The sequence below is a fragment of the Myxocyprinus asiaticus genome, chromosome 4, assembly GCF_019703515.2.
Source record: "Myxocyprinus asiaticus isolate MX2 ecotype Aquarium Trade chromosome 4, UBuf_Myxa_2, whole genome shotgun sequence".
NCBI classification, from domain to species: Eukaryota; Metazoa; Chordata; class Actinopteri; order Cypriniformes; family Catostomidae; genus Myxocyprinus; species Myxocyprinus asiaticus.
Genome location: NC_059347.1, coordinates 16,524,788 through 16,538,513, shown reverse-complemented (window position 1 = coordinate 16,538,513; position 13,726 = coordinate 16,524,788). Strand labels below are relative to the sequence as shown.

Below are 13,726 nucleotides of genomic sequence, written 5' to 3'. Positions count from 1 at the left end.
GCAAAGACAAAAATAAATAAATAAATAAAAACTAGAAAGATAAGAGTTAAACATTCATTGATAACAGCCAACAGTAGACTGATGGTTAATGATCTGAACCCAGTGGAATGGTGGATCAGCATTTTCCCCTCTCCGCTTAAAGCAATCTGTAATCACTCTGCTACAGGCCCACTCTGAGTTTTCCATTTCCTGCTCAATGCTCGCTCCCCGCTCCGAGTTCACTCCCTTGCAAAATTTGCGAGCAAGGCTCCATTGTAAAAAAAAATGTCATCCGTTAAGGCCTGGTGTATTATATTTGATACACCAATTTCTTACACCTCAACATAATCAACATGATTCATATACATTTCTAAAAAACAAAAAAACAAAACTGTTTACTGCCTCCTAATTCATGCTTTTCAGGAAATTGAAGGCCTTGGGTGCGTCTCAATCAGTTCCCTAGTTCAGCAGCCAGGGCACTGATCAGTGAGTCAGCCATTTTTAGGGCTGTCTCATTCGCAAAATGATTAAAGGGAACTTTAACGTTCGCTCCCTAAAAAATCCCACAATGCACCGTAAAAACCAGGGAGCATCATTGTTCACTATGTTACCTTACCGTATCCTTACAAAAATCGAGAGTTCATGGCAAATTTGCCGCAAACTTGCCGTGAATTCGCCACAGATAATTTTCACATGCAAATAAGCTTTGCAGCATACTTGCAGCAAATTTCCCATTGTTGCCAAAGGTTCACCACTACCGGTGTAGAGCTGCAAACTTCTGGCAGACATTTGCAGCAAATTTCAAGCTCATTTGCATGTGAAAATAATGAGCGGCAAACTTCTGGCAAAAAAAAAAGTTTGTGGCAAATTTGGGTTCATGTCTTCTGAAGTCTCTCAAGTTGTTAGAAGATGAGCACAAGTGTAAATATATGATGTCAAAGCCTTATATTCACTCTAAAAAAGATGTTGTTTGTCTGTCATCCACAATGAAAGGTAAACAATCTTGTAAATATTAGAGTTGTTAAAAGATGGTTTAAAATACACTCCATATATTTTATTCTTTATTTATGTAATTTATCTGTTATAATAACACTGTATGTATCTTCAACGAAAATGAACGATAGTGTCCATTTATACAGCGATGGTGCTGATTAATAACAGCTGTGCTCGAATGCACAAGCTCGTTATCGTGGCTGCATCCGAAACCAAAGGTAGCTGTCTTATTGCCTCGATGCCCTATCAGTCAATGACTCGTCAGACAGCGTTTGCGTACGAACGTACCTCCAGAAACTGTTTTCGGACAGGCTATTGAGGCAGCATAATTTCACATCGTTGCTAGGATACCAACAACTGATTAACACCATCTGGTGTCCACTAAAGGTAACGCGTCTGCTTCATTGTTGTTTGGTTGGACTGAATGAAGTTGGAAAAAGTGAATACAAACATACATTTATAAACAACGTTACATTTATATAGCACTTTTCTGACACTACACTCAAAGAGCTTTACACAGTGAACAGGGGACTCTCCTCAACCACCACCAGTGTGCAGCATCCACCTGGATGATGCAACAGCAGCCATAGTGTGCTCACTACACACCAGCTATTGGTGGAGAGAAGATAGTAGAGTTATAGAGCCAAGTAATGGATGGGGATTATTAGGAGGCCATGATTGAGAAGGGCCAATGGGGTAAATTTGGCCAGGACACCAGGGTTACACCCCCTACTCTTTACAAGAAGTGCCCTGGAATTTTTAATGACCACAGAGAGTCAGGACCTCAGTTTAACATCTCATTCAAAGGACAGTGCCTTTTTACAGTATAGTGTCCCCATCACTATACTGGGGCATTAGGACCCACACAGACCGCAGGGTGAGCACCCCCTGCTGGCCTCCCTAATATCACTTCCAGCAGCAACCTCAGTTTTCCCCAGGAGGTATCCAATCCACGTACTGGCCAGGCTCAACCCTGCTTAGCTTCAGTGGACAACCGGTCTTGAGCTACAGGGTGATATGTCTGCTGGCACAAATTGGTTATCAACTGCCTCTTCGGCCACCATTTTTTTTCTTCAGCTCAACCGTTGTGGAATGGCACACATAGGATTGTGGGATTTCATAGGCAGCGAAGGATACATCTATGCTGCCTTCATAAATCGATCAGATAAAGGTAACTCAGTAAACAGGATGTGGCATGAACATTGGATTCAGACGTGCCTTGGTCCCTTCCTACCTCTGCATATAGCCTGCGGAGGCAGGATTTTCCTGGTTTCGGACGCAGCCCGTCATGAGTCAAAGTGTCCCAATATTAAGTGGATGAATACCCTTGCCAGTGCCAGAAATGTTTTTCACAATATACTGATTTACAACATAGGGAACTAGAGAGCTGGTTGAGACAGACCCCTTGGAAAATGAATTCCAAAATGACCGCCTCTATGTCATTTGCTAGAAAATCTTTCCTAATTTTGATAAAGTAATGGCAAGAGTATTTATATTGTTACTGATATTTCAAAATGAATATTTACTGGACTGAAGCAACTTATGCTTTCTTCCTTTGTAAATAATTTGATATAAAAATCATATTGAAAAAGTATCACATACAGCAGGTATTTCAGGCATATTTATTTGTCAATCTCTCAATTATCATTGTGTTGAATTTCATGATGCCTTATGCCCACCATGATAGAGCTGTTCAGGTTGTAGTCCAAAAAACCTGGAAAAAAAATTAGCATTTTCGATCCATGGGTTTCCTTGGGATTTTCCTATTGGTTTTTATAATGGCTCTTCTGCATATATGAGTAAAATAATGTCTGTGGTAAACAATACTTGAACATACATGGACGTTTCATTCCACCACATAAATTGCACACAGTCATACCCCAAACATGAATTTTGAAGCTGTGGTGTTTTTAAAAGTATGTTGCTAACAAGTTGCTAGATAAGGACTACAACGGTTTTCTGTTTTGTCAGACATGTTCAATTACATGCTTGTGGCAGTTGTAGGGCCTTTTTTAGCAATTTGTTAGCAACTTACATTTATTTAAACTATAGATTCTATCCCCTAACCCCTAACCCTACCCCTAAATCTAACCCTCACAAAAAACTTTCTGCATTTTTACATAAAAAATAAACAAAAACAAAAACAAAAAAAACACATTGTTTAGTATGTTTTTTTTTTTGTTGTTGTTGTTTTTAAGCTATTTGAATTATGGGAACACTAGAAATGTCCTCATAAACCACATTTATATCATATTACCCTTGTAATTACCCATTTGTAACCTAAAAGAATGTCCTCGTAAACCACCCAAACCCACACACACACACACAAACACACACACAAATCATTTTACTAAAATATGCATGATCAATAAATTACCATAAAAGCCTGATGTATAAAAAAATTAAATAAAAAAAAAAAAAAAAAAAAAAAAAACACATATGCATCTTTTATTAGATTTAAAAATATATATTTTGTTTAAAGGTTGCTTGTGATAGAGTGTATCTTGGAGCAAAAGAGAACACTGATGCTAAAAATTTCTAATAATTACAACACCAAACAAAATTGCAATTTGTTTGTTTGAGTGGCCAACTGCGCTGGATATAACTGAGCCAGACACACCAATATTGGATCAAACAATGCCGTGAAGTCTACGGCGCGACTATCTGTTCTATAAACCTGTAGAAATATTTTTGCATTTCTTTGGTGAAATTACACACTTTAGAAATTACACACTTCACCTTCAAGAAAACACTTAACTCCATATAGCTATAGGGTGGATGTCCTGTTAGTTATTGCATTGCAAGTTGTTCTATATAGAAAACAACCACAAAACTAAGTAACAATGTGCCTGCTTTATCAAAGCTTATTCATCACTTAAAAAGGAACTCAAGAGTGTTGTTGTATCTGCTGGTGGCAAGCAAATATTTTCAAATTATTTTTATTTTTTTTTACGAACCAATGAAAACAATGTTTTTTATATGATTATATTCTCTGTTTCATGCCTCAGGAGCTTAGTTGACTCCGAAAATAGATGATACAGGCAATACAAGAGTGACATTTTTCCAGCTTTTTTTCAATACAGACTCATCTAACTTTAAATAATGAGCAATGAATTCATATTGTTAATACATTGGCCTAAACAAGAGGGCAGAGGTGGTCATCCCTAACAGAGATTCTCACTGTGTAGCCGATCGGAGGGAGGTGAGATATCGAATAGTGTGCAGAGGTTTGTCCGATAACATATTGGATACAGAAGGCATCATTGATCCCTATTTCTCAGGCTCCTAAGATTAACTACCTAAGACTACATGCTCAATCAATTGCTCAGAGACTTCATTACACAGATCATAATCTGCTTGTACTGGAGAGAAATGGAGATACTTCAACAGTAACCCTAAATATTCAAATGCAAAGTTAACCAAGATAAAAAAAAAAAAAAAAACAGTAGTGTAAATCTATCGAAACATTTGTTATAAAGAGAACACCTGTTAAATTATGGAACCAGCTGTCATAAAACAGTGGAAAAAATAAAACATACTTATCATAATGACAAGGTGCAGTGAACAGAGAATCCATGGCAAATCCACTTGAACAACCAAATGTCCCATATTCCAACAATGCTTTGCATTTAAACCTGGTACTTTACTGAATCACTGCACAGGTGACACACAAATAGTACTTGTGAAACTGTTGAAAAAGTTGGGAGCTGCAGAGCCGAGCTCAGTTCAATCCTTGAAATTCTTTGAAAGTCTCAAAACATAGCAGCACATGAGTAGTGTCCTCTCAGTAGTGATCCAGCTGTATCCAGAAACTGCTGAAAGATCTGAGAGAAACTCAAGCCTGATGGGAGGCTCCAGAGGTACCTCCTGCCCTCCAGCATGATCGGAAACCACACTAACAGTGTATCTATCCTCTGTAGTTCCTGTTTGAGTGTGACTCCTCCTAGAAGATCGCGTTTCCCTCTCACAGCCCGAGACAAAGCCTAGACACCATCCTATTTCACCACACCTCATCCCAAACTGTCATAAACACTTTAGCTCTCATTCACAGCCAGTGCAAAAAAGCACTCCTCCCAGGACACCAGCGTGGCAGACTACAAACTACCCTATTACATTCATCTTCTCTCATTGGACATGTTGAGGCAGGCTCTGACTGTGTGTGTGAGGCAGCGTGTGAGAGAGTGTATTTGTAGGGGGCTGGGTTTGGGGGAGGGATGCATAACTGGAGTGCCTTCAGGCAAAGAGTGGGGGATTAGTGGGAAGATCATTGAAGAATTAGCTCTCGTCCTTTCCTCATCCATCAGCCCCTGGATGATCAATCTGAATGAGGGTGGGGGACTGGGGTGGAAGCTGGTGGTGGGTTCCACAGGTTTTACATTCATCCACATACTTCTCTATATCTGAGAGAAATAAACATATGATATGTAGGAAGATTCTCAGTGCCAAGATATTGTACCACATCTAGGGATTTAATGATTCTGTTTTCAGTTGCGATCCCACTTTACTTTCTGGTTTCTTTCTGATTATCACTTTTTATTGATTCATATAGATAACAAAGAAAATCAAAACATATTTATAAAGAATCAACATTTAATACCAATATTATCCCAACCCCTCCCAATCCCCAACCCCACCCTGACCCTCAACAACATCCCTGTGGTCACAAATGATTACACACACACACACACACACACACACACACACACACACACACACACACACAATAAAATAAAAAATAATAATCACACAGATTTAAAACTAAACTTCTCTCTCCACTGCCCCTCCCCGAGAGCCCTCCAAAAATGGCAAATAGCTGCCCCATTTCCCAACAAATGAATCCTAACTCCCCAGCCCTCTACATAATGCTTCCTTGAAAGCTGCCACCCTCTCCATCTCCGTGCACCATTCATGAAATGAGGGCACTCCAGCTGACTTCCATCCCCTTAAAACAATTTGTCTGCTGATCATGACACTGGTTAGAACACCCAATTTTTTGATGTGTTTATCTCCTATATTGATGACTGCCCCATATCCTAAAATACAGAGTCTGGGGCAAATTGGCATTGCCAGCAGGTTGGTACAATCTGCCTATACAATCTAGAGGGGGTCCAATAAAATCGATGTAAAATCTTGAAACCCTAGATGCAGACTTGACATTTTTTTAGAATCCTTGTCCACACTACTTCCTCCAATACCAAGTTTAAATCTTTCTCCCATAATCTCTTGACAGAAGTTAAAGCTCCGTCCCCCAGACTCTGAATTAGCAGGGAGTAATACACTGATGCCTCATGACCTTTTTCAAAAGCAGTAATCACCACTCCCAGAGTATCTGCTGCTTTAGAGGGGTGTATGCTACTCCCAAAAATAGTACAGAGCAGCTGTAAATACCTAAAAAACTGAGATCTGGGAATCCCAAAATGTTGAACCAAATTTTCAAAGGATCTCAACACTCCACTCTCATATATTAACCTCCCTTACAATCCACTCTGACCAGCAGAAAGGGGACTTATTAATACATAATTTGGGGTTCAGCCATATGCTTGAGGCAACATTTAAGTAAATGTCCGAATTACACACTCTGGACACTTTTGTCCATACCGACTGCAAATGCAAGATAACGGGGTGCAACTTAACTTTTCCGATTAGTTTGATAGAAAGGCTTTGCAATGGCGAAAAAGGGGCAAGAACTTCCTGTTCAATACAAAACCAGGAAGGGACTCTCTCAGATGGAAGTGACCAATGAGCCAAATGTCTGAGACTGAATGCATAATAATAAAACAAAATCTTGGGTAGGCCTAGCCCACCTTTGTCAATCGGCATATGCAACTTACTGAAATCTGGGACGTTTACCATTCCAAATGAAGGACTTCACTATGCAATCAAATTGCTTGAAATAAGAGAGGGGGACATCTACAGGGAGAGATTGTAGCAGGTAATTGAACTTTGGAATGCAATTCATTTTAATAACATAAACCTTCCCAATCATAGATAAATTTAAGGAAGCCCACCTGTCCACATCGCTTGATAACCTTTTTATTAAAGGGTCAAAATTGACTCTAACTAAATCACACAAATTTGCTGGGAATAAAATGCCCAAATACTTAATGCCCTGTATGGGCCACTGGAAGGTGCCCGGCTGAAAAGCCGTTACCGGGCAGTATGCTGTCAGAGCTAAAGCTTCAGATTTAGACCAACTGACATTGTATCCTGAGACTGTATCCTGAACTTAGAAATGGAATGAATAATTCTGTGGAAGCAAGACATAGATCTAGTAGGGTCAGAGACGAATAATAAAATATAATCTGCGTAAAGCAAAAGTTTATGCACCACACCTCCCGATACCACCCCTGAAAAATCATCCTCCTTTCTTATCGCGGCTGCTAATGGTTCCAGGGCAAGACAGAACAATAATGGGGAAAGATTAATCCATTTGTCTGTACCACCACTCCCGAATCCGTATATTTCCAAAATCTTAAAAAGATAATCCCATTCTACCATATCAAATGCCTTTTCGGCATTAAATGAGATGGCAGCGACCGGGGTCTGGTCATTCGCCACTGACCACATGATTTTGATGAAATGCCTAATGTAATCAGAAGAGCTATGGCCCGAATAAACCCCACCTAATCAATATGTATAAGAGATCATAAAAGAGTCATAACTTTACTTAATCAAGTAGCCAACATTTTTGACAATATTTTTACATCTAGCTGGATCAGCGAAATTGGACGGTAAATCTGATACTCGCTTGGATCTTTGTCCTTTTTAAGAATCAGACTGATCCGGGCTTGTGTCATGGTTGGCAGATGCTTTTCACTCTTTAATGATTCCATATAAACATCTAGCAAAAGTGAAGCCAGTTCTGTAGCATAAGACCTAAAAAATTCAGCGGCAAAGCCATCTGGCCCCGAAGCCTTGCCTGTAGGCAAGGCCTTAATTTCCTCGCCAAACTCCTCCAAGGTTATCTCAGAACCAAGAGATCTTTTTTGCTCAGTCGTCAGTTTAGGATGTTCTAATGGATCCACAAATTTTCTAATATCTTCATCAGTAGACGAAGACATGCAACTAATGAGATCAGGATAGAATTCTTAAAAGCAATATTAATATCAATATCCGAGGTAAATATTTCACCACCAGCAGAATTCACTGAGGGAATGGTAGAAAAAGACCTAGCAAAATGCTTCCCTGCTTTGTCCCCCAACTCAAAGTATGACTGTCTTGCCCTGAATAGCCAAAACTCCACCTTCCACAACAAAATAGTATTATACCTGTATTTCAATTGGGTCAATTCTCTGAGGCCATTAGTCGACATTCGGGACTTCAGCTCTGCTTCGACACTTTTAATTTTCCCTTCCAATTCCACGAGTTGTAGTGCTTTGGATTTTTTTGGTGAATGAGACATACTGTATGATCCGGCCCCTAAAAACTGCCTTAAGTGCCTCCCAAACCACACCCACAGAGGATACTGAGGATCCGTTGGTCTCTACTTAAACATTGATTTCAGCCTTTATCATTTGTTGGAATTCAGTATTTTGCAAAAGGGATACATTAAAGCGGCAACTATATGATTTCTTTTTCTCTGTATATGGCAGCACCTCTAAATTCACCAGGGCGTGATCTGAGACTAAAATGTTTCCAATTGAGCAATCAACAACAGATGAAATGAGGGACTTAGATATAAAAATAAAATCTATTCTAGAATAAATCTTATGGACTGATGAAAAAAATTATAGTCCCTACCAGATGGGTTCAAAAGTCTCCAAATATCTGTAAGACCAAGATTTTTACACATCCTATGAAGCGTCAATGTTGCTCTAGGGGGCTTGCACACTTTTGCTTCACTATGACCAAGGACTGAGTCCATCAAAAGATTAAAGTCTCCTCCCAATATTATATCATGAGGGGTGCCAGTGGCTTGCAACATCCCTTCAAGATCTATAAAAGAATCCTGATCATCAACGTTAGGTATGTAAATATTAGCCAAAATAAGACATTGACCCTGAATTTCTGCTAAAACAATAATGACTCTTCCTAATTTATCTTTTATCTGTTTGAGACATTTGAATAGTAGATGTTTACTTTATCAGTGTAATGACTCCCCTGCTCTTACTTTAGCCAGCACTAAAGAAAACCTGTCCACCCCATATCTTCCCAAATTTTTCAGCTTCCTGCAGGGAAAGATGCATTTCTTGAAGAAACGCTATATCATATTTTTTATGCTTAAGAAGTGAAATAACTTTCCTTCTTTTTATGGGGTTCCCCAACCCATTCATATTCCACATGGAGAGAGACATTTGACATATGAGAAAAAATAGATTGTGTGTCAAAAACAAAATTAAAAAGACCACATTCCAACATAAGAGCAACAATTAAACCCCGAACTTCCCCCAGAACCAAACAAACAGAAAAAAGAAAACGTGTGCATTAACCCCACGCACAACAGTGCCAACTGCCGTCCGTTCCTCTAAACTCAAACAGTCCATGTACGCCTATGAGAGCCCCTGCAACACTTTTGCCATCGGAATGCTCAAGTCCGGTGTTTCTATACAAATTTATAAAACAAACTCCAGCCAATAGGCAGAATAAACACAAAGAACGTGTAGATTCATCCACTTAACTGTCCCGAAGGTGTGTTCCTCCACAAAACAAACTCCAGCCGCTAGGCGTAACCAGCACATGTGGAAAATATATATATATATATATATATATATATATATATATATATATATATATATATATATATATATATATATATATATATATATATACAAATAAATAAAAAAAAATATTTTTTTTAAAAAGCCGCTCATTTTCCTCAGACAGTCAAATGAATGTTCAGTGAGCCGGGCCATTCAACTGCTACATGAGTGCAACAAATGACCTAATCACTCCAATGTCTTGCAAGAAATACTCCACAAAACAAACTTCAGCCAATAGGAGGCATAAGCACAAAGAATGTGCAGATTAATCCACAACACTGTCCTGAAGGAGTGTTATTCCACAAAACAAGCTCCAGCCGCTAGACAGGACCAGCACAAAAAGAAACAAAAAAGGCACTCAGTTCCTCGAACAGTCAAGTGAATGTTCAGTGAGTCAGGCCCACTCGGCTGCAACGTGAGTACCACAAAATAACTTACTCTATTGACTTTATGAAGGACAATGCTTGCTGTGGGCATGTGAATGTTTTATGGTCATCCTTAGCATCTATTCTCAATTTGGCCAGGAAAAAGCGCCCTTCCATTGATGTAAGAGTTTCTTGCATTCTTTGAATCGATCATGTTTCGCTCTTGTTGAATTCACAAAGTCTGGGAACAAAAAAAATGCTGTGGTTTTTCCAAGAAAGCCTTCCTTTAATCCTCACCTTGTGTAACACAAGATCTTTATCGGATGATCTCAGAAATTTTGCGAGAATTGATCAGGCCTGTCTCCCTCAGTGGATCACCGAGCCGGAACCCTGTGAGTTCACTCGATTTCCAGCTTATGGCCTGCTATGTCAAGCAGACTCAGAAGGAGCCTGTCCAGGAATTCCACCATATTCTGACCTTCTGCTCCTCAGGAATTCCAACAACACAACTGCCGACTACGATTCTCCATATCCTCCAGCTTCTCCCAGACACGCTCCAAACCCACCTTGGTCACTAGCAGATTAGCAGCTATTTCCCTCTCTGATGACTCCAGATAATCGATCTGATTCTCGACATACCCCACTCTTGTAACCACCTCAGTGAATTTCGTCTCCATGGCAGTGATAGATCAACATATTACAGCAAGACCTTCATCAGCATTGCCGACATGTTCAACAATTCTTGCCGAATTTCCCGCACTTCTCCAGCCAAATCGGCTCCCTGGTCCGTGGCCTTGAACAGAAACTATAAAAGTTTTGGTAACAAATTTTATGTATGTATGTATGAAAGTATGAACTGTATGCATGTACTGTATGTATGTATGTATGCATATATGTCTGTATGTACTGTATGTATGTATGCATGCCTGCATGCATGTATGTATGTATGTACTGTATGTATGCATGTATGCATGTATGTATGCATGTTCTTGCGCTAAAAGGAAATAAGACACTGTGCAACAAATCGAACAGAATGCAGGTGTCTCAAGAAAAAAAGTTTCTTGAGAAAAAAGTTAAAAGTTAAAGTTCTTTTTAACTTAAAACTCTGCCATAAAAAGGTTGTGCTCCTGCACCAGACACTGAAGAAAAAAAAAAAAAACAGCAAGATGCATGTGTGACGAGGAGGAGGGCGGGTTAGAATCGGGCTAATCAGCCGGGAGGGGTATAATGACGAGCCGGAGGTGCCAGTTAGAGAGAGAGATGCACACGGCCGTGCTGCTTGTGTGTCTGTTAGTTTATGTTTTATGTTGTTTTAAGTTAATTTATATCATTAAATCTTTATGTTGACTGTTCAGCTGGTTCCCGCCACATCCTTCCCCATCTTTGAACTGTTACAGCATGCAGCAGTTAAAGACGTCCATCTAGTGCATGTTTAAATAGAAACCAAAATGAAAAGCAGTGCATCCGGTATATAACTGTCATTGTGAATGGCCGCTTACTAAAGATAACACAGTAACAGTTCTATATTCATGTCGAGTTGGGAATGATGGTTCAGAGAATAAGTAAAGAATCACTCTGATTCAGTCAGTGAGTGAATCATTATACTGATTTCCAACCTTAACCACAACAAATACAATTCTACACATAGGGCGGCAAAATATAATTTACCATATTTCTGACAAATGCATTTCACAGCTAAAATGCAACTTATCGAGTGGCACTCTCTGTACTGCAAAAGAAGTCTTTGAGATAGTGGCAGTAACAAGTTTTTTCAAGGCATGTTCCCTCCGCTCCATTACACCTCTGATGTTTATCATCGCACTCTTTCGATGGAAAGGTTCTGATTATAGACGCTCTCACTCAGAGAGGTCTGACCACCTTTGCTGTGGCTGTGGTCTGTGAAAACAGATATGAATACCTCTTAAAGGGATGAGCTAATGCCTCTGAAAGCCAATCCATTACAAACACATTAACCGGCAAAAAGCTCCTCTCAACTACTTTTCCAGACACAGGCGCTCTAATGTATATATGGTTTCAATAGCTTCATCGGATTATGTTCTTCCAGCTCCCTAGGGGATACGCTACATGAGAGGTCACAGATTCTAATACATTATGCCCATCATTGCATAGGCTCTGCTCTATGTCAAATAGAAGGCATATATGGGATTACAATATGACACCAAAAGTCCTCCCCATTCCCAGCCTTCTAATAGACCTCTGGGTGTAGTGGCTGCTGCTGAACTCAGAAACACAATACACATCTGCTGGTCAATATGAGTGTGGCTCGATTAGATCCTGAGGGCTTTCTGCAGCTTTTTGTGCTCTTGCTTTATGAGAGATAATGGAATAGTCATCTGTAATATGTCTTTTAAATGTCAAAGTTTCACTGTTTTAATATGTCTAGCTATAGTTGTATTTTTTTTCTGTAATCGTACACTCTGTTTTGTGCCACATGGACAATGTAAGAAGCTGGAGGGAACATAAGAAAATTTCCTTTGATTTAATCTGTGGTGGGGCAATTGCTCGGGGACATAATCCATGCATCTCTTTCTTAGGAAAAACAAATGTGATGACAATAAGCATTATATGAGAGCACCCCTTACTCCTATGTGTACCACACAAACAGACTCATGCACATTATGCAAGAGGAAATTGCGATCTTGATGCTTTTGTTTATTTCAGAGTTCATTTGTCATGGCTCCGGTGAGTTTGTCGGTTTGTTCTGTGTGTTTTGTTATTTTCTCTCCTTCATGTCTCCAGGCGCTGCCGGCATGCATGATCAGTGTTTCCATGGGCACATTGATTGTTCCCAGGGGAACACTGATCATGCCACTAATTAGTGTACTAGCAGCACCTGGTTCTCCACTGATTCACTCCCTACTTAAGCCCTTCATTTTCTCAGTATCTTTGCTAGATTGTTGTTTGATGTGAAGTAACTTGCCTCACTCTCTCTGGCTAGTTGGTCCTGTCTCGTGTATCTGTTTGGTTGCCTGTCGGGAGTGTGTTTGCCTTCCAGTTTGCTGTACGCTTGTTCTCTGTGCTCACGAGTCTTCAACGGAGGACTCCTCATCTCTGCCCGCATGTCAGCAGAGTGATTGCCTTACAGTCTGCTGGCCGTTGTTCTCTGCACCTCACTATGCTTCAACTGAGGATTCCTACAAATCTGCTTCTGACTTCCACAACGCACACACTCTCATACGAACACACTATTCACGGATTTGCCCATTGCGCGGCCATGGTGCGCACACATCTGCAAACTCCTCCCCACAACTGCAGCCGGTGCCGAGACCCTCAGTCTTCGCCAGCACAATGGAAATTAATATTTATTGTTAATAAATCCTTTGAACTGTTCCTCTGCTCTTGGGTCTCTTTGTCTCGATCTCTGACACCGTTGAAGTTTGAAATTGCTTAAATGGCACGACATACTACAGTATTTCCTATTTTGAATTACTGAACAAATTGAATGGAGTAGCGCATTAATGAGCTGTTCCTCATATACATCTTTATAAAGAGACAAGAACAGAGTAGAATTGTTCCATTTGAATTACTGCATTCAAGTGCACCCAAATGAAATGCGACGAGAGGAAATTGAATGGAGAAGAGGCAGTGAGAATACAAGATTTGCTGGGAGAATAAAACAGAATTCCCTAATTCCATGATTGATAAAGCCACATCAGTTAAACTGAGCTA

General features: G+C 39.9%; 1 protein-coding gene across 2 annotated transcripts in view; it reads right to left on the bottom strand.

Moving 5' to 3' along the window:
* Positions 1-13,726, bottom strand: part of LOC127439839 (transmembrane protein 132E) — a 549,732-nt gene that overhangs the window by 161,827 nt on the left and 374,179 nt on the right. The window contains exon 1 of one of the 2 annotated variants that reach the window (XM_051696074.1): positions 4,512-4,836. The exons of the other annotated variant lie outside the window; for it this stretch is intronic. Coding sequence (XP_051552034.1) covers positions 4,512-4,581 — 70 coding nt within the window. The 5' untranslated portion in view covers positions 4,582-4,836. Of the gene's footprint in view, positions 1-4,511; positions 4,837-13,726 lie in introns of those variants that run through there. 2 annotated transcript variants of the gene reach the window in all.